The sequence below is a fragment of the Nycticebus coucang genome, chromosome 13, assembly GCF_027406575.1.
Source record: "Nycticebus coucang isolate mNycCou1 chromosome 13, mNycCou1.pri, whole genome shotgun sequence".
Taxonomy (NCBI): domain Eukaryota; kingdom Metazoa; phylum Chordata; class Mammalia; order Primates; family Lorisidae; genus Nycticebus; species Nycticebus coucang.
This window is the reverse complement of record NC_069792.1, coordinates 72,104,973-72,130,864: the sequence shown is the minus strand read 5'-3', so window position 1 is coordinate 72,130,864 and position 25,892 is coordinate 72,104,973. Positions and strand designations below refer to the sequence as shown.

At 38.2% G+C, this 25,892-nt stretch overlaps 1 protein-coding gene across 2 annotated transcripts in view; it reads right to left on the bottom strand.

Annotated features, from left to right (window-relative positions):
• Positions 1-10,960: 10,960 nt before the first annotated feature.
• The window catches only part of PKHD1L1 (PKHD1 like 1), a 167,600-nt gene continuing 152,668 nt past the window's right edge, over positions 10,961-25,892 (bottom strand). Inside the window, exons 75-78 of one of the 2 annotated variants that reach the window (XM_053559209.1) lie at positions 25,704-25,850; positions 25,221-25,377; positions 14,518-14,748; positions 10,961-11,166 (exon numbers count right to left, since the gene is read on the bottom strand). In XM_053559209.1, the coding sequence (XP_053415184.1) occupies positions 11,156-11,166; positions 14,518-14,748; positions 25,221-25,377; positions 25,704-25,850 (546 nt within the window). In that variant the 3' untranslated portion in view covers positions 10,961-11,155. Of the gene's footprint in view, positions 11,176-14,517; positions 14,749-25,220; positions 25,378-25,703; positions 25,851-25,892 lie in introns of both variants that reach the window. The other variant, XM_053559208.1, reaches the window with a different exon arrangement.

The following is a 25,892-nucleotide window of genomic DNA, read 5'->3' as shown; positions in this document are numbered from 1 at the left end:
GTTCCGCCATCTGAGGGATGCAAAATGCTGAACTGAATTCAGTACTTAGCCTGCTCCAATTAATTTTTGAATGAATTTCTTTTAAAATGGAAGTTAAAAGTGTCACCCACCGCATCCCTGCATTTGTTCCTCCGACGCAACCTGGGCTAGCCATTCTTTCAACCTGAGGTGTTCTTTCCGTGTTTCTCTTTCTGAAGCCTGATTCTTTTATGTTTTTATGTTATTCAAAAGCTAGAATCCTCCGCTATTGTGTGATGGAGACCCTCAGAAAACCATGCTGCGCTGTTTTAAAGTGGCTAGGGAGTATAGAAGTGAATACGATCAAAAGCTGGAAACAGTTTATGCAAATCGTTCCTCAGCCTGCCTTTTCTTTATATGCCCTCTCTTTTTGCCTACAACTTTTTTTTCTCACCCTGACCCAACATCCGCCTACCAGCTTAACTTTAGTAATCTACCACCTCCCTCCCTAGTCCATCCTGCACCGCATTTTTATTAATATTTTAATATCTGGCTTTTGCTCTGGAATGGTTCTATGTCACCACGGATAAATTATGTAATCTTTTAACCTCTGTTTCTTCATCAGGAAAATGGCCATAGAAGCGCCTACTTCATAGAATGGTAATGCTTGCAAAGCTCTTAGGGCCACATCCTGGCACATAGCAGACATTCATAGAAAATAGCTGTTACTGCAGCTGCTACTGCTACAGCTACGTCATCATTCCCCATAACTACTTTCCCCAAAGTTCATGAAACTACCTGCATTCCCTTAGATACTTGCTCTAACTTTAATTTCCTCTAATACCTAAATTCCAATAATCTAATATATTCAATTTTTTTTTTGGATTCCAAAAATCCCATAATCCAAAATAGCCTACATGCTGACATAAATGTGTTTTCAATTTATTTCCTTAAAGACTTATGTGTTTGCTTCAAATGATTTATTGTGCCCCATGATATTTTCTTGTTTACGATTGTTAGGTTTTCTTTATTACATTTACCATTTGCAATTAAATAAAACAAAAGGTACATACTTTCTCACACTTAGTTATTGAATACTTGTTTCCCAATACAGTAGCAAAACAAACAGAAAACAAAGCTTGTTAAAGATTGCAAATTTAAAATTTGCTTTAGAAATACCTACAAAAAATATTTTTGAATTGTCTGTACTTGTTGAGTAACACTATAACTTGTGATCATAAGTGTCCTTAATTTGGGAGCTTGCTTGGGAACCACCTCTTGGGAATGTGCAATAATTAAGTACTGTCCTCTCCCAAACTCTCTGTGGGGTGGGGGTGGTTGACCACCAAATGGCAGATAGGAAGAACATAAGGGATACAAGCTGGTATAGGAAAGATTTCATTTTTATTTCCCTTTACTCCATGGAGTATAATTAATTCTGCCTGCTCTGTGTCCAAACCATTTTGCCCACTTTAAATCTTGGAATCAGCTTCTGCCTAATCACAAGCTTGATTTATTCACACTATCAGCATCCAACCCACCACTAACTCTCCCCTTTCAAAGACTACATAGGTTTTGTTGTTCAGAGTTCTCCAGCTGGGGCTGAGTCCTCCCTTGTCAACTGACCCGGCCCACTAGGTAGGAACAGACTGCAAACACAGCCCTGTGCTTCCAGATTTTCCTCAACCCAGTTCCCTGGCTTTTCACCAAAGGGTGTTTTTTTTATTAGTTTTCTTTTTTTTTTTTTTTCTCCCCTGAAACACAATTTTAGACCTGCTGTTCTGACTTGGACTTTAATGGCTTTTTGTTAATGAGCAGCTGTTCACGGTTGAAAACAGATCATAAAGTCACATTCATTTCTTGATCAAGCCAAACAAAGCCTTAACAGCTCATAGAATGACAACTTTGAACAGATACATTTGAAAGCATAGGGCTTTCAGATGATAAGTTTAATGTTTTATTAGTCTTTCTACCAGAGAATTTTACTTGCTTTCAAAATAATAAACTTTAATATTCTGGAAAATTACAACTTAACTTTTTAATCTTCAAAATCACCATATAATAGTTAGAGTCAATTGCTTAATAGAGAAACCAAACAGTCTGAAGCAGCTTTTTAAATTCTTTTATATCAAATAAAAATTAACTTTCCATGGAGCATTCACATAAATTTTTCCATCATAACAATTATTATAATTTGCAGAAATTTTTATTGCTTAATACAGGAAGATCTAAGATTTAAGAATAATTTAGAGTTAACCAAGTTCCTTCAGAAGGAGGATTGGATAGGAATGGAAAGAAAATAAGGCACATATTTATTAGAAATTGAATCAAATGAGATGAGGTAAATTTTCATTTTCTGTCCAGTAGTGAGGTTCAGCACCATACAGCCTCTTGGCTAATGGCCACTTTGTTACTAGAGCTGTAAAATAGTTCAATTGTATTATGAAGTAAGTATGGTGATCTGAACAAGATGGAGCAATAGAAGGCTTTCTATTATTTATAAGGGTAAATGTGTTGAAATTCGTACAACCAACACAAAACAATAGGTTGTAGCATGATCTATCTTGCATGAGAGTTGAAAAAAATATGAATAAAACAATATTGAGTACTAAAAAACCACAGAGCCATAATGACCTGTATGTATTATGTATTAAGGATGCTTATTTAAGAAATGTTATTTAAAAGGCAAGTACAGCTAATAGATACACAGATTAAAAACTCTATTGTGACTTTTTGACCCAAACAGGCAGCTGAGCATAAAGCTGGATTCATCTCCAACTTAAGTTTCTCAAGTCTGTGTTTTACTTTTCTTTGTTTGGCCATGACTAATGCAGTATCAAGTTACAACTGACCAATACTTAGTTGGTATTGTGTGGTACCAATTAAAAGGGTTTTTAAAAAAATTACCTACAGGAATATCTAAGTAATGGCAGGGAATATGTTAATCAATTCAAGGGTTAGCAAGATAGCTGATTAAACTACCTTTCACATCTTTGCACTTGGGTAGGAGTTGTGTTTACTTAAGCTGAAAATTTATAAGAAAAATAATTAAATCAAATCTCTAACTTTAAACAAACAAACAAAAAAGAACAATATTGAACCAACAGTGGAAGACTCTTTCATTGAACTACAGCAGCATGAACATTTTGACTTTGACCTTGAACAAGTTTGAGTCTTAGATTTCTCCTTTGCAAAATTAGGTTAATAGATAACGCCGGAAAGGCTATGTTAACCACTGTGATAAAAATGTGTCAAATGGTTTATGAAGTGAGTGTATGATGCCCCATAATCATATTATTGTATACAGTTATGATTTAATAAAAAAAATTAAAAAAAAAATAATAATCCTGCCTTATAGATTTATTTTGCAAATTAAATGTTATAATATGTGGAAATGTGTTGGAAACACAGCAATTTTTATGCATTTAGGTTTGTCTTCAAGTCTGGTAGAATCCTCTTTAGCTGACAACAGGCAACATTGCTTCCAGTGAAAATAAAGATGAATTTTCTGTCATTAGCAACCAGAAATAGACATGTTTACTAGTAATACCTTTTAGAAAAGAAAAAGCAAACCTTGAAGATATAGCCAACCTAAAACCGACACATCACTGCCTCCCCCACCCTTTGATTCCTTTGCTTTAAAGACAAGGTGAAAGAGAAGCCTCAAAACTAAGCACCTGCAACACTTCCTCTCTCTCTAGTCTAGGCTTTTTCTCACTAATCATGGGATATATTTCTCCCAACAGTATCTGTTGCCAAAGTTTGATGATTTTCTTCTTGGTGTCATCATTTCCACACATGTAGATTACCAAACTGATCTCCTAACTAGTCTGAATTTCATTTTTTCAATCCTCTAAGTCAGCCCAGTCCTTTGTTGTTTAATTAATACAAATATTTTTAAAGCATAGCCTTCTTCATAGTAACTGTCCCGTTCAAAATACAAAGAGATTTGCCATCATCTGCCAATTTAAATTCATTTGGGAACATGTGTCTTAATGCTGCTTTTTAAACTCTTAATTTTGAACTGTTGTTTGTGCATCTCTCTCTCTCTGACCGTATAAGGCCCTTAAAAATATCAGACCTACTAGCAGTTCTTGTGAAAGGAATTTGTCTAGGTATACTGATATTTCATGCAATGAAAATTACTCACACGGACTATTTCTTGCTGTAGTTCTTTTTTGAAATGAAATCCTTTATAAGTGAGAATTAAATCCTGTTATTATTATAGTAGAAATTTTTGTTTGAAAACCTAATATATTTATTTTCCCCTTTTAATAGGGATAATTTATAGAATATATATTACATATATTCTCATCTGCCTAAATACATAAATTACTCTAAAGAAAAACTAAAGGAAACGACTTTTGCCATGAAGCCAGGCACACTCATAAATATATTTCTGCTCATAGGCACAGAGCCTATTACCACAGCAACCATAATTACTTGGTCTATAACTGGGTGTGAATTTTATACACTGTTATTTGAAACATTAAGGCTGTAAGTCAGGATAAAGTGCAGTTTCTGGAATATTTTGAAAAGATTTCTTCATTTCAAAAATCTTGTAGGGGGAAAGTTTCATCTTGCTGCCTATTCAGTGTTTTATTTAAACAGTTTAGCACTTACCGTGGGCACAGTGTGTGCTAAGCACTTTAAAGAAGTCAAAAGAACACATAACCCAGAACCCAAAGGAATTTCTGTAAGAAGTCAGTATTGATGGGGAAATAGCATTCCTGGAAGAACGATTTTTCCATGAGGAGATTTCTATTTTTAGAATGAAGGAATCATAATGACAGTATTATGTTAGGACTTACAAACTAAAGTGACAAGAGGTTTGTACCTATTGTGACCCTGATGACAGGCCCTTCCTGTTTGGTCTTTTATATTGTGTCTGTATTCCTCTCTTGGGAGGGGAAATTGAGGGAATAAATCTTAATGTTTCTTACACTGGAGATTGGACGCTCCTTGCCAGCTACCACCAGCACAAGGAAGCTGAAATACCCACTGATGAGCACAGAAGAAGTGGGTGACCCTCCAACTCTTTCCCAAGTTTTCCCAAACCAAACACATAATGGATTCAGATCATGGCTTCAGCATTTCCATACTGGAGGACCAGTAATAACTTTAAAGATGTATGTAGTATTTTAAGCTCTTTTCTTGCCCTAGCGTTGTCCCTGCCCACCTCTTCCAGCAGGAAGGATTAATTTCCTTTTCTCTTGTTCCTTTCACATTGTGCCACTTCAGACATCTGATGAAAGTAGACAATGCATCAGTTAGTATTAGGATCCCCATGAAGGAACAATGAGACCCTAAAAGATCAAGGGCTAATACAGTGCACACAGCGTCAGGGCCCTGAACACCTTTCAGCTAAGCTCTCTACACCCCTCTAGACCCCCATGTACTTCTCTGGGCAGCAAGAATGAAGGAAGGGCCAAGGAATCCATAATAGCCACAGCAATGTTTTAAGTTTCTAGAATATATCACAAGATTACTTGTGTTTTTATAACCCACTGCACAAAAGATGGATACTCCTCATTGCAAGGGAAGCTGTTAGTAATCTTTGCTCTGGGTGGCCCTGTGCCCGGTAAATGATTCCAACAATTAGCACTCACATAGTGCTTATTACACACTAGGCACTGTTCCAGTGTAATAAGAAGCCTAATAGTTTATTGGGCCAGGAACTGACATGATATAGGCAGCGTTCTGTTAATAATGACGACAGGAGTGGCTATCATTTACTGAAAACTTACCACCTGTTAGGCACTATGTTACATGCCATATATATGATACCATTGTTCCTCAAATACCACCCTACCTGTAGATATTTCCCAGGTTATAGGTGAAGAAACTAAGAACAAAGGAAACTAAAATTGCTTGAGGGTGTAAAGGGCATAGAATTTGAACAGGAATATGGACAAAAACCTCTGTTCACAATGAAACACTTTCTAATGCTTGAGGAAAAGTGGGAAGCAATTAAATGATAGAACTTGGGCTCTGAAGTTAGATTTTCTGGGTTTCAACCCCAGCTTTACCATGAGAAGCTCTGTGAACTTGGGTATTTAACCCAATCCTTTTGTGCTTCAAGTTTCCTCACTTAGCAAAGGGAATATAATAAGGTTATCCTCATAGGGTTATAATAAGGAAAAGGTACATTCAGCACAGGGTCTAGCATGTACCAAATCTTTATTTCATTGTTAATTATTACTATTATTGGTAGTTTAGGCAGTATTTTGGAGGTAAAACCGAGAAGAGGTAAAAGCAGATGGATCACCTAGAATTCATTGCAATGATCAGAACTTGCAATGATGTAATGATGGAACTTAGGAGAGAGGAGAGACAGAAGTACAAGATATAAGCATTTTACAGATTATGATAAATATGGGAAGATATTCATATTACCTGATTATTCTCTATTCTTTACACTGACTAAAAATTGTTGGAGAGAGTGCAGGGGAAACACTTGAAAAAATTGGCTTGGGAGAATACTTTATGAAAAAGACACCCCCACCCCCACTCTAGGCAATTGAAGCAACTCCAAAAATATATTACTGGGATCTGATCAAACTCAAAAGCTTCTGTACTGCCAAGAACACAGTAAGTAAAGCAAGTAGACAGCAGTGAGAATGGGATGTAAAGGGCATAGAAGGTGTAAAGGGCATAGAATTTGAACAAGAATATGGACAAAACCTGCAAGGATTTTTGCAGGTTATATTTCTGACAAAGGTCTAATAACTAGAATCCACAGAGAACTCAAACTTATTAATAAGAAAAGAACAAGTGATCCCATTTCATTGTGGGCAAGAGACATGAACAGAAGCTTCTCTGAAGAAGACAGGCGCATGGTCTACAGACACATGAAAAAATGCTCATCATCTTTAATCGTCAGGGAAATGCAAACCAAAACCACTTTGAGATATCATCTAACTCCAGTAAGAGTAGCCCACATCCCCAAAATCCCAAAATTACAGATGTTGGCACAGATGTGGAGAAAAGGGAACACTTCTGTACTGCTAGTGGGAATGCAAGCTAGTACGTTCCTTTTGGAAAGATGTTTGGAGATCGCTCAGGGATCTAAATGTAGACTTGCCATTTGATCCTGCAATTCCTCTACTAGGTATATATCCAAAAGACTAAAAATCACTTGGCAACAAAGATATATGCACCAGATTGTTCTGATGATTGCAGCTCAATTCATAATTGCCAAGTCATGGAAGAAGCCCAAGTGTCCATCGACCCATGAATGGATCAATAAATTGTGGTATATGTATGACATGGTATACTATACAGCATTAAAAAAGATGGAGACTTTACCTCTTTTATGTTTACATGGATAGAGTTGGAAAACATTCTTCTTTGTAAAGTATATCAGGAATGGAAATAAAATATCCAATGTACTCAGTACTACTATAAAACCAATTTATAATCCCTCACACTTTCATATGAGAGATGAATCACAACTATAACCCAGAATGAAGGAGGGAAGGGGAGAGGGAGAGGAAGGGAGAGGAGTGGTTTGATAGAGGGAGGGTTAATGGTGGGACCACACCTATGGAGCATATTACAAGGGTACAAGTCAAATCTATCAAGTATTGAACATAAATGTCTTAACACTGTAGTTAAGCAAATGAGGTGAAAGCTATGTTAATTAGTAGAATGTAAACACTCCAATTTGTACAAATAATCAACACATTGATTGAATCCCACAAAAGCATAAATGTATTCATGATCTGTGTATGTATGACTTAATAAAATAAAAAGTAGCGATTAGATTGTAATTTATCTAGCATAAACAATTATGTGCTAATTCTTGAAAGTTCTTAAAAAGCAAACAACCAGAAAGCTAAAGCAGTTAAATCAGGAAAATTCAACAAAGTCTGTGTCTAAGAAGCACATTTTTAAGAAATTCCTTTTATTGCCACATGACTTGTATTAGAAAACCTTTAATTAAAAAAATTTTTTGACAAAAAATTTCCAGTGGACAGAATTAAAACTTTACGTAAGAAAAGACTACAGATGGGGCAGTACCTGTGGCTCAAAGGAGTAGGGCGCTGGCCCCATATGCCGGAGGTGGCGGGTTCAAACCCAGCCCCGGCCACAAACAAACAAACAAACAAACAAAAGAAGACAAGACTACAGATGGTGGGCAATTTGGCGACTTTCCCAGTTCTGGTGTGAATAATATTTTTGTATTTCTTCCAGAACTCAAATGTAGGAATTTGCTTCATAGATGCTGAAATTGTGGTTTTTGGAATTCAGTTTTCTAATAGAAAGGAAATGTCATGGCATGGAAAGTAAACTGGATTTGCATTAGAAACTCTGATTTTCAAGTCTTAGCATGAAATGGGGGCATATTGGATCCCTCTCCTCCCCATTTGGGAACAGAGGTTTCTCGCCCTGCCACATTGTAACCGAGAGTACAAATGTGCTCAATCACCTGGTGGCTTATGACCAATTGTCAGTGTTCTCTGGACATAGCAAATTGTTCCCCGTGTAGGGATTTCATGTGTTCTTTGAACAACCTCATTGTCAGTGACATTCTGCATTGTTGAGTTGCCTTAAAATTGTGAGTTTCTATTCCAGCTGTTTGCTTGAAATTTTGCAGTGGCCCCTAGGCATTGAGTGGTCTCCCTCCTCCCAGTTTCCTTTTTCTGAAGGGGAGGAATGTACTGCCTCTTCTAAGCTGCCCTCCTGCAGAAGACTTAAGGCTTCACCATTGCTCTCTCTCTCGTGCACGCTCTTTCTCTCTCTCTCTCTCTCTCTCTCTCTCTCACACACACACACACACACACACACACAGGGTCCACATCAGGATCGTGGGACACATGTGTATGTCCTTTGGCCAACAAACTTTAGGGATGCTATGATGTTGTTTGCTACACTGCAGCCCTCCACTCAGCTGTCACTGACTGCTTCAGCCACCTGCTCCCTGATGACTCAATGATTAGATTCATCACTATGATTGAGAAACCAATTCATTGTGTGCTCCAAACATCAAGGAATATCGATGAAGCTTTCCTCATGTCTAATAAAAGTCCTTTTGTCTTGACTTGGCATTAGAGCTAGTATCTCACCCCTTTCCCTTTGAAAAGGGGCCTCTGAGAACAGCTCATATTCAAAGAACTGCTCTTCAAAAATCCTCCTTTAATCTTCTACTCTTTTAAGCTACCTACCTATCTTTCTGTGTCTTTGTCTTAGCCAAAAATAGATTTTAATATCTCGTTAAAACTGTATCCCTGGCTGAAACTTGTATCCAAGCCCTTTAGAAACTGACAGGAGGCTTGGCACCTGTAGCTCAGTGGTTACGGTGCCAGCCACATACACTGAGGCTGGTGGGTTCAAACCTGCCCTGGCCTGCTAAACAACAAATACAACTGCAACAAAAAAATAGCCGAGTGTTGTGGCAGATGCCTGTAGACCCAGCTACTTGGGAGTCTGAGGCAAGAGAATTGCTTAAGCCCAAGAGTTGGAGGTTGCTGTGAGCTGTGACACCACAGTACTCTACCCAGGGCAACATGGTGAGACTCTGTCTCAAAAAGAAAAAAGAAAAAAAAAAAGAAATTCAGACAGGAGATTGCTGCCCTCCCCTCCAGACTTGTGGCTTGCCTTTTTCCATGTCATGTCTGGTGCTCCTATAACAGCCATCTGCTTGGTGATTTCCCTACACCCTGTCATCCATTAGACAGTAAGTAAGTATCTACTAGTGATGGACATTTAGTTAGAGGGCAGGGAAAAAAAGCACCAAGTAAGGGAGAGCCCCTGCTCTGGTGGTGTTCCAGCCTTCACTCCTCCTGAATCCTGTGCTGTAGTCTTCACTCCTGCCAGTCATCTTCTGGAAGCTGTCCCTCACCCATCTCCATCTCCATAGGGTGCCCCTTCCCCCAGATGAGTGCCCCTCCTCTGTGCCCCTCCAGCCCAATACATTTCTCTCTCATAGAACATACTGTATTGAACTGATCCACCTGCACTCTTTCCCTAACCACCCCATGAACTCTTGGAGAGTAGGCACATCATCTTATTCCATGTACGTAGCCTTCTCCCTCACTGAGACGCCTGGTACCTAATAGATGCCAAATAAATGTTCGTTCAACCAAATGAAATGCCAACATATTCGGATCTGCTACTTACTTGGTGAGAGTTTATAATTTTTCTACTAAGCAACACTGTTAGTGATCTGCAGTGAATATACGAGGTTGGAGATGGTATACACGCAGGACACAAAGTTATGGGCTTGTTTAAATCTCTCAGTTATCCCAAACGCTTGCTAGAAAGTAACTTTTGTGAGTACCAACTCTACCAGCTCTGGATCTGGCTATGATGCCTATATTGGGAGCATTTCCTTTAGAATATTCTGAATAAAACGTGATTACACTTTTTATAGTATTAGATCATATGGTAAACTTAGCTAGTTTACCACCATTAATCTGTGGTTGTTTTGCATTCTCTACTTTATCTTCTTGGAAATAAGATTGCTTTGTCTTGTCATGCCTGGGGTTGGAGGAGGTCATACTCTTAGCGGTGGCAGTTTCGAATGGAAAGGAGAGAAAAGCAAAGAGAGTTTGGATTGTTCCAAAAATCCATTCCAGGGACACCAAGAAAACTCTTCTTAGAATATTGATCAGAGTTTGGCAGGCCCAGAAACCTGAAATACTCAGAATTGCTATAGATCTGAAAGGTAGCAATTCAGTGTGACAAAGGTCTAAAACCATCTTGCTTTGCTAAAATTATTAGAAATTAGAATGGCTAAATTGCTGCAAATCAAGGCCTCGTGTATGGATAGAGAAAAGCAGATTCCCCAGTATATTAAACAAATAAACAAACAAACAAAAAACACCTCAAAATGCTTCCAATCTGATCTAAAAAGCTTAAGTCAGAACCAGACAAGTTTTTTTCTTTAAAGGATTCTATGATTTGTTGGTTCAATAATTTAAAGGTGTCATATCTGCTTCCAAATGAAAGATTTCTAGAAGTTGGGTTTTTTTTAATGAAATAAGAACATACAAATATAAGGGATCAAATGAAATTTATGTTTTAAAGAAATTTGATTTTGTGTTTAAAGCTAATTGGTACATTTATATATTATAAAAATATGTTTGCATATTTCTTGAAAATGCTATAGACTTTTTCTTGTTGCACAACAAAATAGCTCATAAATAAGCTATTTGCGTATTTTTGTTTTCAGCCTGTTCTTCAGAACAGCACTTTAGTCTCTTCCTGAAAAATCTGAAAAATGAAAAGAATAGAAAACATTTTGTAAGTAGTAATAAAATATATTATGATTTAAGATCTATTTCATTAATTTTCACACTTCTCATATTTCATGGAACAGTTTACAGAGCAATAGTAATAGTTAAAGGTTAGTATTTCACACGCCTGTAATCTTAGCACTCTGGGAGGCTGAAGCAGTGGATTGCTTCAGCTCAGGAGTTTGAGGTCAGCCTGAGCAAGAATAAGACTCCATTTCTACTAAAAGTAGTGGGGAAAGAAGCTGTTCAGGCATCATGGTGGGTGTTTGGTCACCTTCTTTAAATTTAAATCACAGCTATTCTGGAGGCTGAGCCAAGAAGGATCACTTGAGCCCAGGAGTTTGGGGTTGCTGTGAGCTATGACACCACTGTGCTGTACCCAGGGCAACAAAGTGAGACCCTGTTTCAAAAGAAAAAAAAAAAAGTTGGTATTTCAAAGTTTACCAATTTAGTGTTAGTATCAGTAATTTTTTTTCAGTGAAAACGTGTAGATTGTTGTGGTTACACATTTTTTGCATTTTTTCAGGTTCAACATTTACCATTTTATTTGGTGAAACCTCATGATTGTCTTAAAAGTAAAATACTGTTAGCTCAGAAGTCAAAGTTATAAAAGAACCCAGGATTTCAATTTATTAATGGTGTTTAAGTCATCTTATGTTTTAATTGAAATACTAGTTTATGTAGTAGTAAAGAAGGTATTGATTAACTTTTTACATTGATTTTTTTAAGCTGAAAATGTCCTGAAAAAGAGTTAGGAACTACATCATTTAGTAATGCTTTGAAAACAGAATTTTCTTAATGTAGCAAAGTACCAGCATTGTCAGGAATGAACAGAATGAAAGTCAGTGAAGGTAATTAGAGAACAACGCATCTAATGAAGTGCACAAATATCTGTCAAGCAGTACTTAGCAACCAGACCTTATATTTTAGTGCTTCTGAGGTGGGAAACATAAATGTAAGCAATATTTGTCATCTTCTTATAAAATAAATGACTAGTTTTACTTTTATGAGGATTCTGGGCACCAGAAAAATAAAACTGTCATAACTATAACTTGTGTGTTGTTCATTGCCCATCAGCTACAAACCAATTTATCTCTGTTCAGCTATGGGAGGCCAGGACAAGGTCTCTGCAAACTATGCTTCTCTCTTTACTGCTGGACCCCAGTTAGTTTCTGCCTTTAGGAGGGAGGAAAGGATTCACTTGTTCACGGCTTATAACTGTTCCTGAAGCCCCAGCAGTTGGTTTCTGCACTCATTTTGTTTTGTTCCTTCCAGGACTGGCCTTACTAATGTCTTCTCATCCTGACCTTCTTTATAATTAAATTTAAATATAAATTTATTTATATTTTTATTGCTCTAAATGCTTTAGTTCCCATCTAAATTATTACCCCTCTTCAAATTCTTCCTCAACCTTATTAATAAAGTTTTTCTTATGTGATAATTTCTTTTAGTTGATTTTTCTCCCATTTAAGTCAATTGTAAGCTTATTAATATGTCCCAAAGTGCTTTATGATTTGCCTACAATACCCCTACTCAATATTTCTCCCTAAGTCAGAGCTAAGCACTTACCTTTTAAGATGTAAAATCAATTAAACATTTTCAATATCTATAAAATGTAAAGCAGGTGTTCTTTATAAAAAATTGATTATATATATATATATATATATTTTTTTCTTTTTTAGAAATAAGGTCTAGCTATTGCCCAGGCTGGCCTCAATCCTCCGGCCTCAATTTCCCAAGTAGGTAGGACTACCAAAGCCTGGGACTGCAGACTATACCACTGCACCTGGCGTAAGCATGTAGTCTTCTAAGCACTCACAAGTTAGTGAGGAAGATAGATTTGATATAAGTTCAGTAAAAGTGAAAGGGCTATAATAACGGTGTGAACAATGCACAGTTGGACACCAAGGAGACCACGAGAATTAAATGTATTGCAGAGTGGGAAGGAAGAAGGGAAACCTATTATAACCTTTCCTAGGAATGATTTGGTACAAGGAAGTCATCTTTAAAACTAGTTTCAGGGCCTCTGGTGTTGATTATATTTTGTACGCAGTAAGGCATCTTTCAGGATTTGAATTACTATTATCATGACATGATCTCGTGGTTTAGGATGGAAATACGGAAGGAAGTGGGGGAGCCTGGAAGCAAGGAATTCAGGGGTCTATTCTAATAGGTCAAGTGAGAAGAAAAAATGTTGGCAAGTAGAGTAGTGAGGCTTGAAATGAGCCACAGATAGGGGACATTGTGGTTGGAAATAGATGGTACAGAGCATCTCAGGGCTGTGGAGTTTGAAGGAATGGGAGAAGTGTCAGAAGTGTCAGGCTGAAGGATCGGAAAAGACAGCATTGAAATGAACTGAGTGGAGCAGCAAGACAAGGCGTATGTTTGGAGGGAGAAGATGAGAAATTCCATGCTGACTGTGTACAAATGCAGTTGAAGATGCCTTTTTCCACTCCCACTTTTTTCTTTGCTCCTACCACATCTCTGTTCTTAGGTGCCTTTTCTCTCCCTTTCTAAGTCTTATACATTTTATGCAGTCCTAACTTTCACCTGTTGCTGATGGAGTGACATTTACACTGGTCTCTAATCATTCCAGCCCATAGGGACCTCCCGCTGTAATTGATATTCCCAATATTCACCTTCTCTGCCTGCCACTTCTGGTACTAGCACCCTTTTATCCCTTAGTGAAACCACATGTCAAACATTCTCAGCACCTTACTTTATGTGACCTAGGTAAAGCTAACCAAACCACTGTGACCACAGTGATTGGTTCAGGAATGGAGATGTGACCCAAGCCAGGTCAATGACAGTTTTGGGACTTTTGCTAGAACGGTTGAGAAAGACATTTTTCTTTCTCTGGTTTGGCTGCTGAGCTGGTAGAACGTAGATTGTGAAGGTATTGGTGGTACCTTTGTCATGAGGATTGGCAAGATGAGCATAGACCTGGGAGTGGAGCTACCACAGAGGATAATGGAGCCATGAGACGACAGACAGAGGTTCTGGAGGGCATCATTTGAGTCTTTGTATCTAGCTGTGGCAGAAACCTGACAACTTCTGATCTCAGTTAAGTAATCATTCCACTGCCTAACACAGTTCAAGCAGAACTTCTGGGTCTTGCAACTCAAAAAGAGTTCTGATATTTCCTGCACTTCTCATTCCCCACATTCTTACATGCCAACATGTCATGTGAATAATATTTCCTGTACGGTTGTCTCATGTCTGTCACTGAGGCTGTCACTTTCTCTTTGTGTTTGCAGTGGTGCCATGCATAAGTAACCCCATTATATGGAGACATATATAACAAATGAACGGTACTCACCTATAGTTATGTTCAAAACAAAAATTGCAGCCATAAAGGTTTCCAAGAGCAGCATTCTTCCCAGCAGACAGCTAACTGCTATAGTCATTGTCTCGGCAGATGTACCCACAGTTGGGGCTTTGCTGCTGCTGCTGCTGCTGCTGCTGGAGACGGATGGTGCTGGCAGGCTAAAAGTTGTGGATTCTACCCTGGTGACATTATCCAGTATAAATTCAACTTTAAAATTTTTTCCTAAGGGAGGAAAAAAAGCATCACAGGGTTTGATTTCCTTTTATTTTTTCCCTATTTTCATATGGTTCCAAACTGGTTTTCATTGGCTAAAAAATGCTGTATAATTCCTAATAAAGTATTTTGGAAAATTGAGTCAAATGAATTAGTTTAAATACAGACAAGTGTAGAGGGAGTCTCAGAATTCAATCTGCCCATTAGCTACAGGCAAAGGGAACCTGCACAGATTGTTTTTTTCTGCAACAATATACCTGATTCTTAGGGCTGTAGTGCTCAGGACTAGAGACAGGCTGTTTGAAATGAAGGACAGGAGGAAGGGGAGGCGACAGTGTTCAATCTCTGTTTCATTCATTCCTCTTTGACAGGATTGGAGAAGCCTCAGTCTCAGTTGGGGGAGAAGGGATAGATGCTGAACTTTTTATTTTGAATAATTTCAAACTAGAAGAGTTGAAAGAATAGTGTAATAAACAACTATATTCCATCCGCTCGGATTCAACAGTTTTTAACCATTTGCTTTAAGTCAGATGCTATTTTTGTTATTGCAAGATAGTGACCCTTTCTTTCTTCTTACCTCAAGTAACCATCTTAGGAGCTCATCCAAATATTTTTTTAAATTTATGTGTTAAATCTTTCCAAAGTTTTGACTAGGAGGTAGTCAATATACAGAGTGACCGTGAAGATAGTGTGCTATTTTAAATTGCACACCAACTTTATGGCCACCCTGTATTTTTCTTTGACATACTTTCTTCTAGGACTATTGCTATTGTCAGTGGTAGAATAGAGTTTGCAATACTTACGAATACATAGCTTTGTGAGTTTTCACTCCTCTGTTTTATCTATTATTTGTTTGTAAAATACTTCTGTTTTCACTGAGATTATAATTAGATCTTGATCCCATTTGTGCTTTCACAAACATTAGCAGTACATTCTATAACTTTTTTTTTTTTTTTTCTTTTTTTTTATTGTTGGGGATTCATTGAGGGTACAATAAGCCAGTTACACTGATTGCAATTGTTAGGTAAAGTCCCTCTTGCAATCATGTCTTGCCCCCATAAAGTGTGACACACACTAAGGCCCCACCCCACTCCCTCCCTCTCTCTTTCTGCTTCCCCCACCCCATAACCTTAATTGTCATTAATTGTCCTCATATCAAGATTGAGTACATAGGATTCATGCTTCTCCATTCTTGTGATGCTTTACTAAGAATAATGTCTTCCACTTCCATCCAGGTTAATACGAAGGATGTAAAGTCTCCATTTTTTTTAATGGCTGAATAGTATTCCATGGTATACATATACCACAGCTTGTTAATCCATTCCTGGGTTGGTGGGCATTTAGGCTGTTTCCACATTTTGGCGATTGTAAATTGAGCTGCAATAAACAGTCTAGTACAAGTGTCCTTATGATAAAAGGATTTTTTTCCTTCTGGGTAGATGCCCAGTAATGGGATTGCAGGATCGAATGGGAGGTCTAGGTTGAGTGCTTTGAGGTTTCTCCATACTTCCTTCCAGAAAGGTTGTACTAGTTTGCAGTCCCACCAGCAGTGTAAAAGTGTTCCCTTCTCTCCACATCCACGCCAGCATCTGCAGTTTTGAGATTTTGTGATGTGGGCCATTCTCTCTGGGGTTAGATGATATCTCAGGGATGTTTTGATTTGCATTTCTCTAATATATAGAGATGATGAACATTTTTTCATGTGTTTGTTAGCCATTCGTCTGTCGTCTTTAGAGAAAGTTCTATTCATGTCTCTTGCCCATTGATATAAGGGATTGTTGGCTTTTTTCATGTGGATTAATTTGAGTTCTCTATAGATCCTGGTTATCAAGCTTTTGTCTGATTGAAAATATGCAAATATCCTTTCCCATTGTGTGGGTTGTCTCTTTGCTTTGGTTATCGTCACCTTAGCTGTACAGAAGCTTTTCAGTTTAATGAAGTCCCATTTGTTTATTTTTGTTGTTGTTGCAATTGCCATGGCAGTCTTCTTCATGAAGTCTTCCCCCAGGCCAATATCTTCCAGTGTTTTTCCTATGCTTTCTTTGAGGATTTTTATTGTTTCGTGCCTTAAATTTAAGTCCTTTATCCATCTTGAATCAATTTTTGTGAGTGGGGAAAGATGTGGGTCCAGTTTCAGTCTTTTACACGCAGACATCCAATTCTCCCAACACCATTTATTGAATAGGGAGTCTTTCCCCCAAGGTAAGTTCTTGTTTGGTTTATCGAAGATTAGGTGGTTGTAAGATGTTAGTTTCATTTCTTGGTGTTCAATTCGATTCCAAGTGTCTATGTGTCTGTTTTTGTGCCAGTACCATGCTGTCTTGAGCACTATGGCTTTGTAGTACAGACTAAAATCTGGTATGCTGATGCCCCCAGCTTTATTTTTGTTACTAAGAACTGCCTTAGCTATACGGGGTTTTTTCCGGTTCCATACAAAACGCAGAATCATTTTTTGCAAATCTTGAAAGTACGATGTAGGTACTTTGATAGGAATGGCATTGAATAGGTAGATTGCTTTGGGAAGTATAGACATTTTAACAATGTTGATTCTTCCCATCCATGAGCATGGTATGTTCTTCCATTTGTTAATATCCTCTGCTATTTCCTTTCTGAGGAGTTCATAGTTTTCTTTATAGAGGTCCTTCACCTCCTTCGTTAGGTATATTCCTAGGTATTTCATTTTCTTTGAAACTATGGTGAAGGGAGTTGTGTCCTTAATTAGCTTCTCCTCTTGACTGTTATTGGTGTATACAAAGGCTACTGACTTGTGGACATTGATTTTATATCCTGAAACATTACTGTATTTTTTGATGACTTCTAGGAGTCTTGTGGTTGAGTCTTTGGGGTTCTCTAAGTATAAGATCATGTCGTCAGCAAAGAGGGAGAGTTTGACCTCCTCTGCTCCCATTTGGATTCCCTTTATTTCCTTGTCTTGCCTAATTGTATTGGCTAGAACTTCCAGCACTATGTTGAATAGTAAAGGTGACAGAGGACAACCTTGTCTGGTTCCAGTTCTAAGAGGAAAAGCTTTCAGTTTTACTCCATTCAGTAAAATATTGGCTGTGGGTTTGTCATAGATAGCTTCAATCAGTTTTAGAAATGTGCCACCTATGCCTATACTCTTCAGTGTTCTAATTAGAAAAGGATGCTGGATTTTATCAAATGCTTTTTCTGCATCTATTGAGAGGATCATGTGATCTTTATTTTTGCCTCTGTTAATATGGTGGATAACGTTTATGGACTTGCGTATGTTGAACCAGCCTTGCATCCCTGGGATGAAGCCTGCTTGATCATGATGAATGACTTTTTTGATGATAAGCTGTAATCTATTGGCTAGGATTTTGTTGAGAATTTTTCCATCTATATTCATGAGTGAGATTGGTCTGAAATTCTCCTTTTTGTTTGGGTCTTTTCCTGGTTTTGGTATCAGGGTGATGTTTGCTTCATAGAATGTGTTGGGGAAGATTCCTTCTTCCTCAATTTTTCGGAATAATTTCTGCAGTACAGGAATAAGCTCTTCCTTGAAGGTTTGATAGAATTCTGGAGTGAAGCCATCTGGACCAGGGCATTTTTTAGTTGGAAGCTTTTTTATTGTTTCTTTGATCTCAGTGCTTGAAATTGGTCTGTTCAGGAGGTCTATTTCTTCCTGGCCAAGTCTAGGGAGAGGGTGTGATTCCAAATATTGATCCATTTCCTTCACATTGTCAAATTTCTGGGCATACAGTTTCTGGTAGTATTCAGAGATGATCTCTTGTATCTCTGTGGGATCAGTTGTTATTTCCCCTTTATCATTTCTGATTGAGGTTACTAGAGATTTTACTTTTCTATTTCTAGTTAGTCTGGCCAATGGTTTATCTATTTTATTTATTTTTTCAAAAAACCAACTCCTTGTTTCATTAATTTTCTGAATGATTCTTTTGTTTTCAATTTCATTGATCTCTGATTTGATTTTGGATATTTCTTTTCTTCTACTGAGTTTAGGCTTAGATTGTTCTTCTTTTTCCAATTCCATAAGGTCTCTTGTGAGATTGTTGATGTGCTCTCTGTCTGTTTTTCGAATGTAGGCATCTAAAGCGATGAATTTTCCTCTCAAAACTGCTTTTGCAGTATCCCACAGGTTTTGGTAGCTTGTGTCTTCATTGTTGTTATGCTTAAGGAAGTTAGTGATTTCCTGTTTGATTTCTTCCTGCACCCATCTGTTATTCAACAGAAGATTGTTTAATTTCCATGCCTTTGGATGGGGTCGAGCATTTTTTTTAGAGTTGAGTTCCACCTTTAGTGCCTTATGGTCTGAAAAGATACAAGGTAAAATTTCAATTCTTTTGATTCTGTTGATATTTGTTTTGTGTCCCAGGATATGATCAATTTTGGAGAATGTTCCATGGGGTGATGAGAAGAATGTATATTCTTTATCTTTGGGGTGGAGTGTTCTATATGCGTCTATCAAGCATAATTGTTCTAGGGTCTCATTTAAATCTCTTATATCTTTGTTTAATTTCTGTTTAGAGGATCTGTCCAGCTCTGTAAGAGGAGTGTTAAAGTCCCCTGTTATGATGGTGTTATCAGATATCATATTGCTCAGACTGAGTAAGGTCTGTTTCAAGAATCTGGGAGCATTTAAATTTGGTGCATAGATATTTAGAATTGAAATGTCTTCTTGTTGTAGTTTTCCCTTGACCAATATAAAGTGACCATCTTTGTCTTTTTTGACTTTAGTTGCTTTAAATCCACATGTATCTGAAAATAAGATTGCAACTCCTCTTTTCTTCTGAATTCCATTTGCCTGAAAAATTGTCTTCCAACCCTTGACTCGGAGCTTTAATTTGTCTTTTGAAGCCAGGTGTGTTTCTTGCAGACAGCAAATGGATGGCTTGTGTTTTTTAATCCAGTCAGCCAATCTATGTCTCTTCAGTGGGGAATTCAAGCCATTAACATTTATGGAGATAATTGATAAGTGTGGTAGTATTCTATTCGTCTTATTTGGTGAGAGTCCATTGCTTAGTTTTATCTTTTGCATCAGTGTGGAGGTTAGGTTCTGTCCTTTGATTTCTGAGTTCTTACTTTGCTGCTGATCCATTGTGGTGGTCAGTGTGCAGAACAGGTTGAAGTATTCCCTGTAGAGCTGGTCTTGTTGTGGTGAATTTCCTCAATGTTTGTATATCCGTAAATGATTTGATTTCTCCATCAATTTTGAAGCTTAGCTTAGCAGGGTACAGAATTCTGGGCTGAAAATTGTTCTGTTTAAGTAGATTAAAGGTAGATGACCATTGTCTTCTTGCTTGGAAAGTTTCATTAGAGAAGTCTGAGGTCACTCTGATGGATTTGCCCCTGTAGGTCAACTGGCGCTTACTCCTGGCAGCTTGCAGAATCTTTTCTTTTGTCTTGACTTTGGAGAGGTTCATCACAATGTGTCTTGGAGAAGCTCGGTTAGAGTTGAGGCGACCTGGGGTCCGATAGCCCTCTGAAAGCAGTGTGTCAGAATCTTTGGTGATGTTTGGGAAATTTTCTTTTATAATATTCTCTAGTATGGCTACCATTCCTCTGGGGCATTCTTCTTCCCCTTCTGGAATTCCTATAACTCGTATGTTGGAACGTTTCATAAAGTCCCATAATTCTGACAGTGAACGTTCTGCTTTCTCTCTCTTCTTTTCTGCCTCTTTTACTATCTGAGTTATCTCAAAAACTTTGTCTTCTACCTCTGAAATTCTTTCTTCTGCATGGTCTAACCTGTTGCTGATACTTTCCATTGCATCTTTAAGTTCCCTGATTGACTGTTTCATTTCCTTCAGCTCTGCTATATCCTTTTTATATTCTTCATATCGTTCATCTCTGATTTGGTTCTGTTTTTGGATTTCCTTTTGGTTATTTTCCACTTTATTAGCAGTTTCCTTCATTGTTTCCATCATTTCTTTCATTGTTTTCAACATGTGTATTCTAAATTCCCTTTCTGTCATTCCTAACATTTCTGTATAGGTGGAATCCTCTGCAGTAGCTACCTCATGGTCCCTTGGCGGGGTTGTTCTGGACTGGTTCTTCATGTTGCCTGGAGTTTTCTGCTGATTCTTCCTCATGAGTGATTTCTTTTATCTGTTTCCTTGCCCTAATTTTCCTTTCACTTCCTCTTGCTCTTTAAGTTCTTGTGCCTGTGGACTAAGGGTTACAGGACCAGAAAGGTGAGAAGGTTGAAGAGCAAAAAAGGGATGAAAGAAAGGAGGACCGAGTGATAAGAAAAAAAAAGAAAGATAGAGAAAGGAGAGGGGGTAGGGATAAGGAATATTGACAAAAAGAAGAGAGGCACAGAAAGAGGGAGACAGGGCAATATAGGTGTACAGTAGGGTACTTTGACACAACCTTAAAAAACCCCACCTTCTGGGGGTTGGGTGCCCAGTTGGGTGGTTCCCTTGAGGTCAGCAGCTCTTTGCTAACCTGGTCAGACACAGTACCCCACCTCCACCAAGTAGAGAGGAGAGACAAAAATGCTATAAATCAAACTAAAACAAGCAAACAGAAAACTTTATGGCGATAAAATTGGGTGAAAAACCAAGTGATAGCAGTAGAAACACTAGCAAAAATGAAGTTGTAGTTATTAAAAAAGGCAGCAATGGGAAATTATAATTAAACTAGAAAAATTGAGAAAGAAAAAGGGATCTGTATGGAAAAGATTGAAATTAAGAAACAAAAGAACATCAACAACGTCAAAATAAACAAACAAAAAAACCCAACCAAACAAAAAAAAAAAGAAAAAAAAATACACAACCAAAAACAAAGCAGTTTGTATATGTTGTTGAATATTGTCTGGGCAACACGTGGTCTTTTGGGGTATGAGATGTTAGTCACAGTTCTGATACGACTGGAGGCTGCTGATTTCTCAAACCCCAGCAGGTAGACACCCTAAATCTCTCTTCAGCCCACTTAAAAGGCAGTTTGAACTTGTAAACTTGCTGAGCAGAAGCTTTCCCAGCTTTCTCGCTGGAATCACTGCTGAAGTGGCTATCCACTTACTCAGTGTGCCAAAATCGGTCTCACTCTGCCCCTGAGGGTTAGGGCTGCACGGCGGCTCAGACCCCACCCTTAGGCTACTTGGTTGCTGGGTTACCAGCTCCCACCCGTTTCTAGCTCTGCTACCCTGAGGGCGGAGCTTGCCGGGGCAGATCACTGACAATGGATCCTTGTGACCCACCGTCAAACACTATTAGCTCCGTCTGGCTCAGCGGCTCAGACTGGGGCCCTAGACAACGGCCAAAGTTCTCCGCACTCCCACTCAGGCCTTCCCCAAGGCAGTTCAACTCAGTGCCAAGTCCAAGGACATCAAAACAGTTCACAGGTAAGGCCTTTCTGGTTTGCAGTCTCGCTGCTACTGAACTTACAGTTGTGGGCGGGTTTAGACGGGTTGAACACACGCGACCACTTGCCGGTTTTCCACTGTTTTAGTCCTCCTCTTGGGGTCCAGAAGTCGCTCGCTGACTCCCTGTATCCTCATAGGAGTGATGATAGGCAGTTCCCACCAGCCAGAGATGCCTGGAGTCCTATCTCCCCAGACTCACGGTGCCCAGATGCAAGGAAGCTGTTACTCGGCTGCCATCTTGCTACATTCTATAACTTTCAAGATGTGTGGGCACTGTTCTACAGAATTTTCTGCCACTGATAGTTCATGACAAAGGTGTATTTGAGTTTTTTCTTTTTTAGTTTGAAAAAACCCTGAATTTTTGCAGCAGGTACATTTTTTTCAATTTTTTTGAAGAGCAAAGAGTTTAGGGTGGTCTCTGTGTTTTGTTTTATTTTTTTTCCCCTTCTGTAGAATTGTCAGGAAGGCCAAGATAGTCTCATAGAAAGGCAACATAAAACTGAAGAATGGAGCAAATATCCAGAATCAAAGACCTTAGAGAAATGACCATAATCAAGCCATCCTCTCTAGCCCCAGCTATTAGAAATGCTCAGCTGAAGATGTCATAGAGATGAGCCATTGGTGCCAAAATTTCTGACTCCCAGAATTTTGAGCAAATCAAATGGTGGCTATTTTTAAGCCATTAGATTTTAGGCTATTTTTTTATGTGGCAATAGAAACTGAAACAAACACTAAATATTACATAGGTCACTAGACAAATATGTCCCAATTATCCATTAGTAATACCATCTTCATCTGGGTTGGTAGAAGATGCAGTCTCAGCTCTTTACTTCCTTTTTCTCCTACCCAATTCTCACATTTCTATTTCCAGGTTAGTAACCACAACTCATATTGCCCTGTATGCAGGTGGCCCTGCATTGCTGTGTAGGAAGCTCTGTATAGACAAGTGGTGCTGTGCCGTCAGCTGAAGTTTGATTAGCAAGGGGATTTCCTTCAGTAGGGGGGGAAGCGGACCTACTAGAAAGAGTCAAGAGAAAGGTGTTTTGTTAATGATCTCACACATGCTTTGTTGTTTGTATAATTTTACTGTGGTCAATCTACTCATTGGCTAATTCACCTAACATAATGAAGAGATACGTTAAGTTGGGTTTCCTTATTATACATAACCAGGGAACTAAGACTCCATGCTTTATGAAAGAAAAGAAAGGAAATAGAAAGAAGAGAGGAGGAAAGGGAGGAGAAAGTAGAGAGATAAGGGAAAGATGGAGAGAAGAAGGGAAAGAAACAAACAAATGAGAAGCAATGGCTATTCTCTATGGTAGGTCAAATAGACACACCAAGGGAAGCTTTGGATTCTGAGAAAGAAACCTTACGGTATAAGAAGTACTTTACTTATTTTATTACCATGGTAAAATGCTGAATTTATTTTATTGCTTTAGTACTCCAGAGAGTCCCATTACTTTGGGATATTACTATTCAAAAGTGGTAATTTGAAGACCTTGGTCACAAGATTGAGTCTTTGCCACAATATATTTTTTGGGTCCACCTTTATGAAGAGGTGAGCAACCTTCTCTTCAGGCAAGGTTCTAGCCACATGGCTCAACTTTCCATAAAAGGGTTCTCTATAAGCTGCCTGTTAAAAGAATTTGGCTCTCTGTCCTTGGTCAACAAGCAACAGGATACTAGGTACTTGTCTAAGAGCACAACATTGGACTCATTGCCATTCAAGTATTATTGAACATTTGGTTGATATATTGCTGCCAAGTAAACAGATTGAACACATGTGGTTGAGGACATAATCAAAGCATGAAGAAACAAAAAATAAGGGGAAAATCCTTCAGAATGATTTTAGCTTTTGATATTTAGGTATTTTTTAAAAAATCAGACCATTGGCTTGGCACCCGTAGCACAGTGGTTATGGCACCAGCCACATACACTGAGACTGGGTAACAACAATGACAACTGTTGTCAACAAAAAATAGCCAGGCATTGTGGCGGGTGTCTGTAGTCCCAGCTACTTCAGAGGCTGAGGCAAGAGAATAGCTTGAGCTCAGGAGTTTGAAGTTGCTGTGAGCTGTGATGCCACAGCACTCTATTCAGGGCAACATAGTAAGACTCTGTCTCAAAAAAAAAAAAAAAGAAATCAGACCATTGTTGGGAGTTCTTTTACCTATCTTTCTCTTTATAGTTACTTTTAGTGTGTGTGTGTGTGTGTGTGTGTGTGTGTGTGTGTGTGTGAAGAGAGCAATGATAAGAAACAGGGAGTGCCACTACATAACCTTTTCAGAAGGTAAGGCCTCTACAGGTCTTCCGTGGGCCCTGGATTGGGGTTAATAGACCAATGAAGTTTTATCTCAAGTATAAGCAGCCTGTCCATTTCATTCTCTTAGATACCCTACAATCTATCTCTAAGAGAGACCCTATTTGGGGACATACAATTTTGGCCCCAGTAGGATGGCTTTTACCAATTGGAGCTATGCCATCAACCCATTTGGAAGAAATACGAGAGGCCTCACTGTGGCAGTTGTGGCCATGCTTCCTGGATCAATGCTGAAGATGTCACTTGGTACAGATTCATTGTATAGTCTTCCTGAGGACTCATAGGAGACACTTGATGTTCTCAGAGCATGTTATAATTCTCTGCAGCAGCTGGTTTACGAGGTGGCTATGTAAATCATGATAATGCTCATGTTTTCTCCTTTCTATTGACTTTCAAAAGGACTACAGCCAACTTTCTGGCCCAACTCTGAACTCCTACCTGGGACATCAAAGTTATATGAGCCTATTTCTTTCTTTTCTTGAATTTGAAAATCCACATATTAATTCTTCTTACTGTAAATGTAATCCATGATTTAGTGAGAAAACTTAGAAAATGGATACAAAAATAAAATATAAATCATGACATAATTTTGATTTTCTTACTTGCTTATTTTAGTTTCTATTTTGTTTTGTAGATCAAATATATTTATTTAAGCTAGACTCTCTATTTTCAGGAACCAAGGCAAAATATAGGATTCTAATATCTATAATTTACTGACCAGAGTGGTATAGAATGCTTTGTTCATTACAAGAAAATTATAATTATCCCTACTTATGTTATATATTATTATGTGAGCATCCAAAATATTACACTTACCTGTTCTAAGAGGAGGAGTAAGGTCTGTATAATTGGCCCAGCAGCTGCTAAATGGAATTGTTGTATTTCCACTAAGACCACCGACTGGGTTATTATTGAAGTCTTTTAGTATGGCCTTCAAAGTCAGTGTGGTAATCCCTACTGATACACAATTACCCTAAAAAAAAATAAAGTAGAGAATTATAACAATTGAACTGTCCTTTTCCCATGCTTTTTCTTTTCTTTGAGGATATGCAAAACTTTATTTTTATAAATACCTTATTACAAATTCAAAGTCTGAAGCTCCTTATTCTAAACAGAGAGTTTATAAATATGAGCAGCAACAGAAATTCATTGAAGAGAAATGTTTTTAAAACCATGAAAGACGGTCTCCATATGTCCTCAGGCTGCCAGCATACCAAGATTAATAAAGTTGGCTCACCCTTCAGCATTGATAGCTTAAGTCCTTCACTTAAGTAAAATTTTGAGTTATGAATGACTTACATCAGAATCTACTGCCTTTACTGAAGGCTGCTGAGAGAACAGCTGTCCTGGCTGGGTAGCCACTGGCTGAGTGATCACCGAAAGTGAGGACACAAAGGCCACATGATGAACAGGAAATGCAGACCTCTCAACTCGCTGGGCAGTCACCTGTGAATGGACACAAGTAATGAAGTGGTTTCTACATCATAA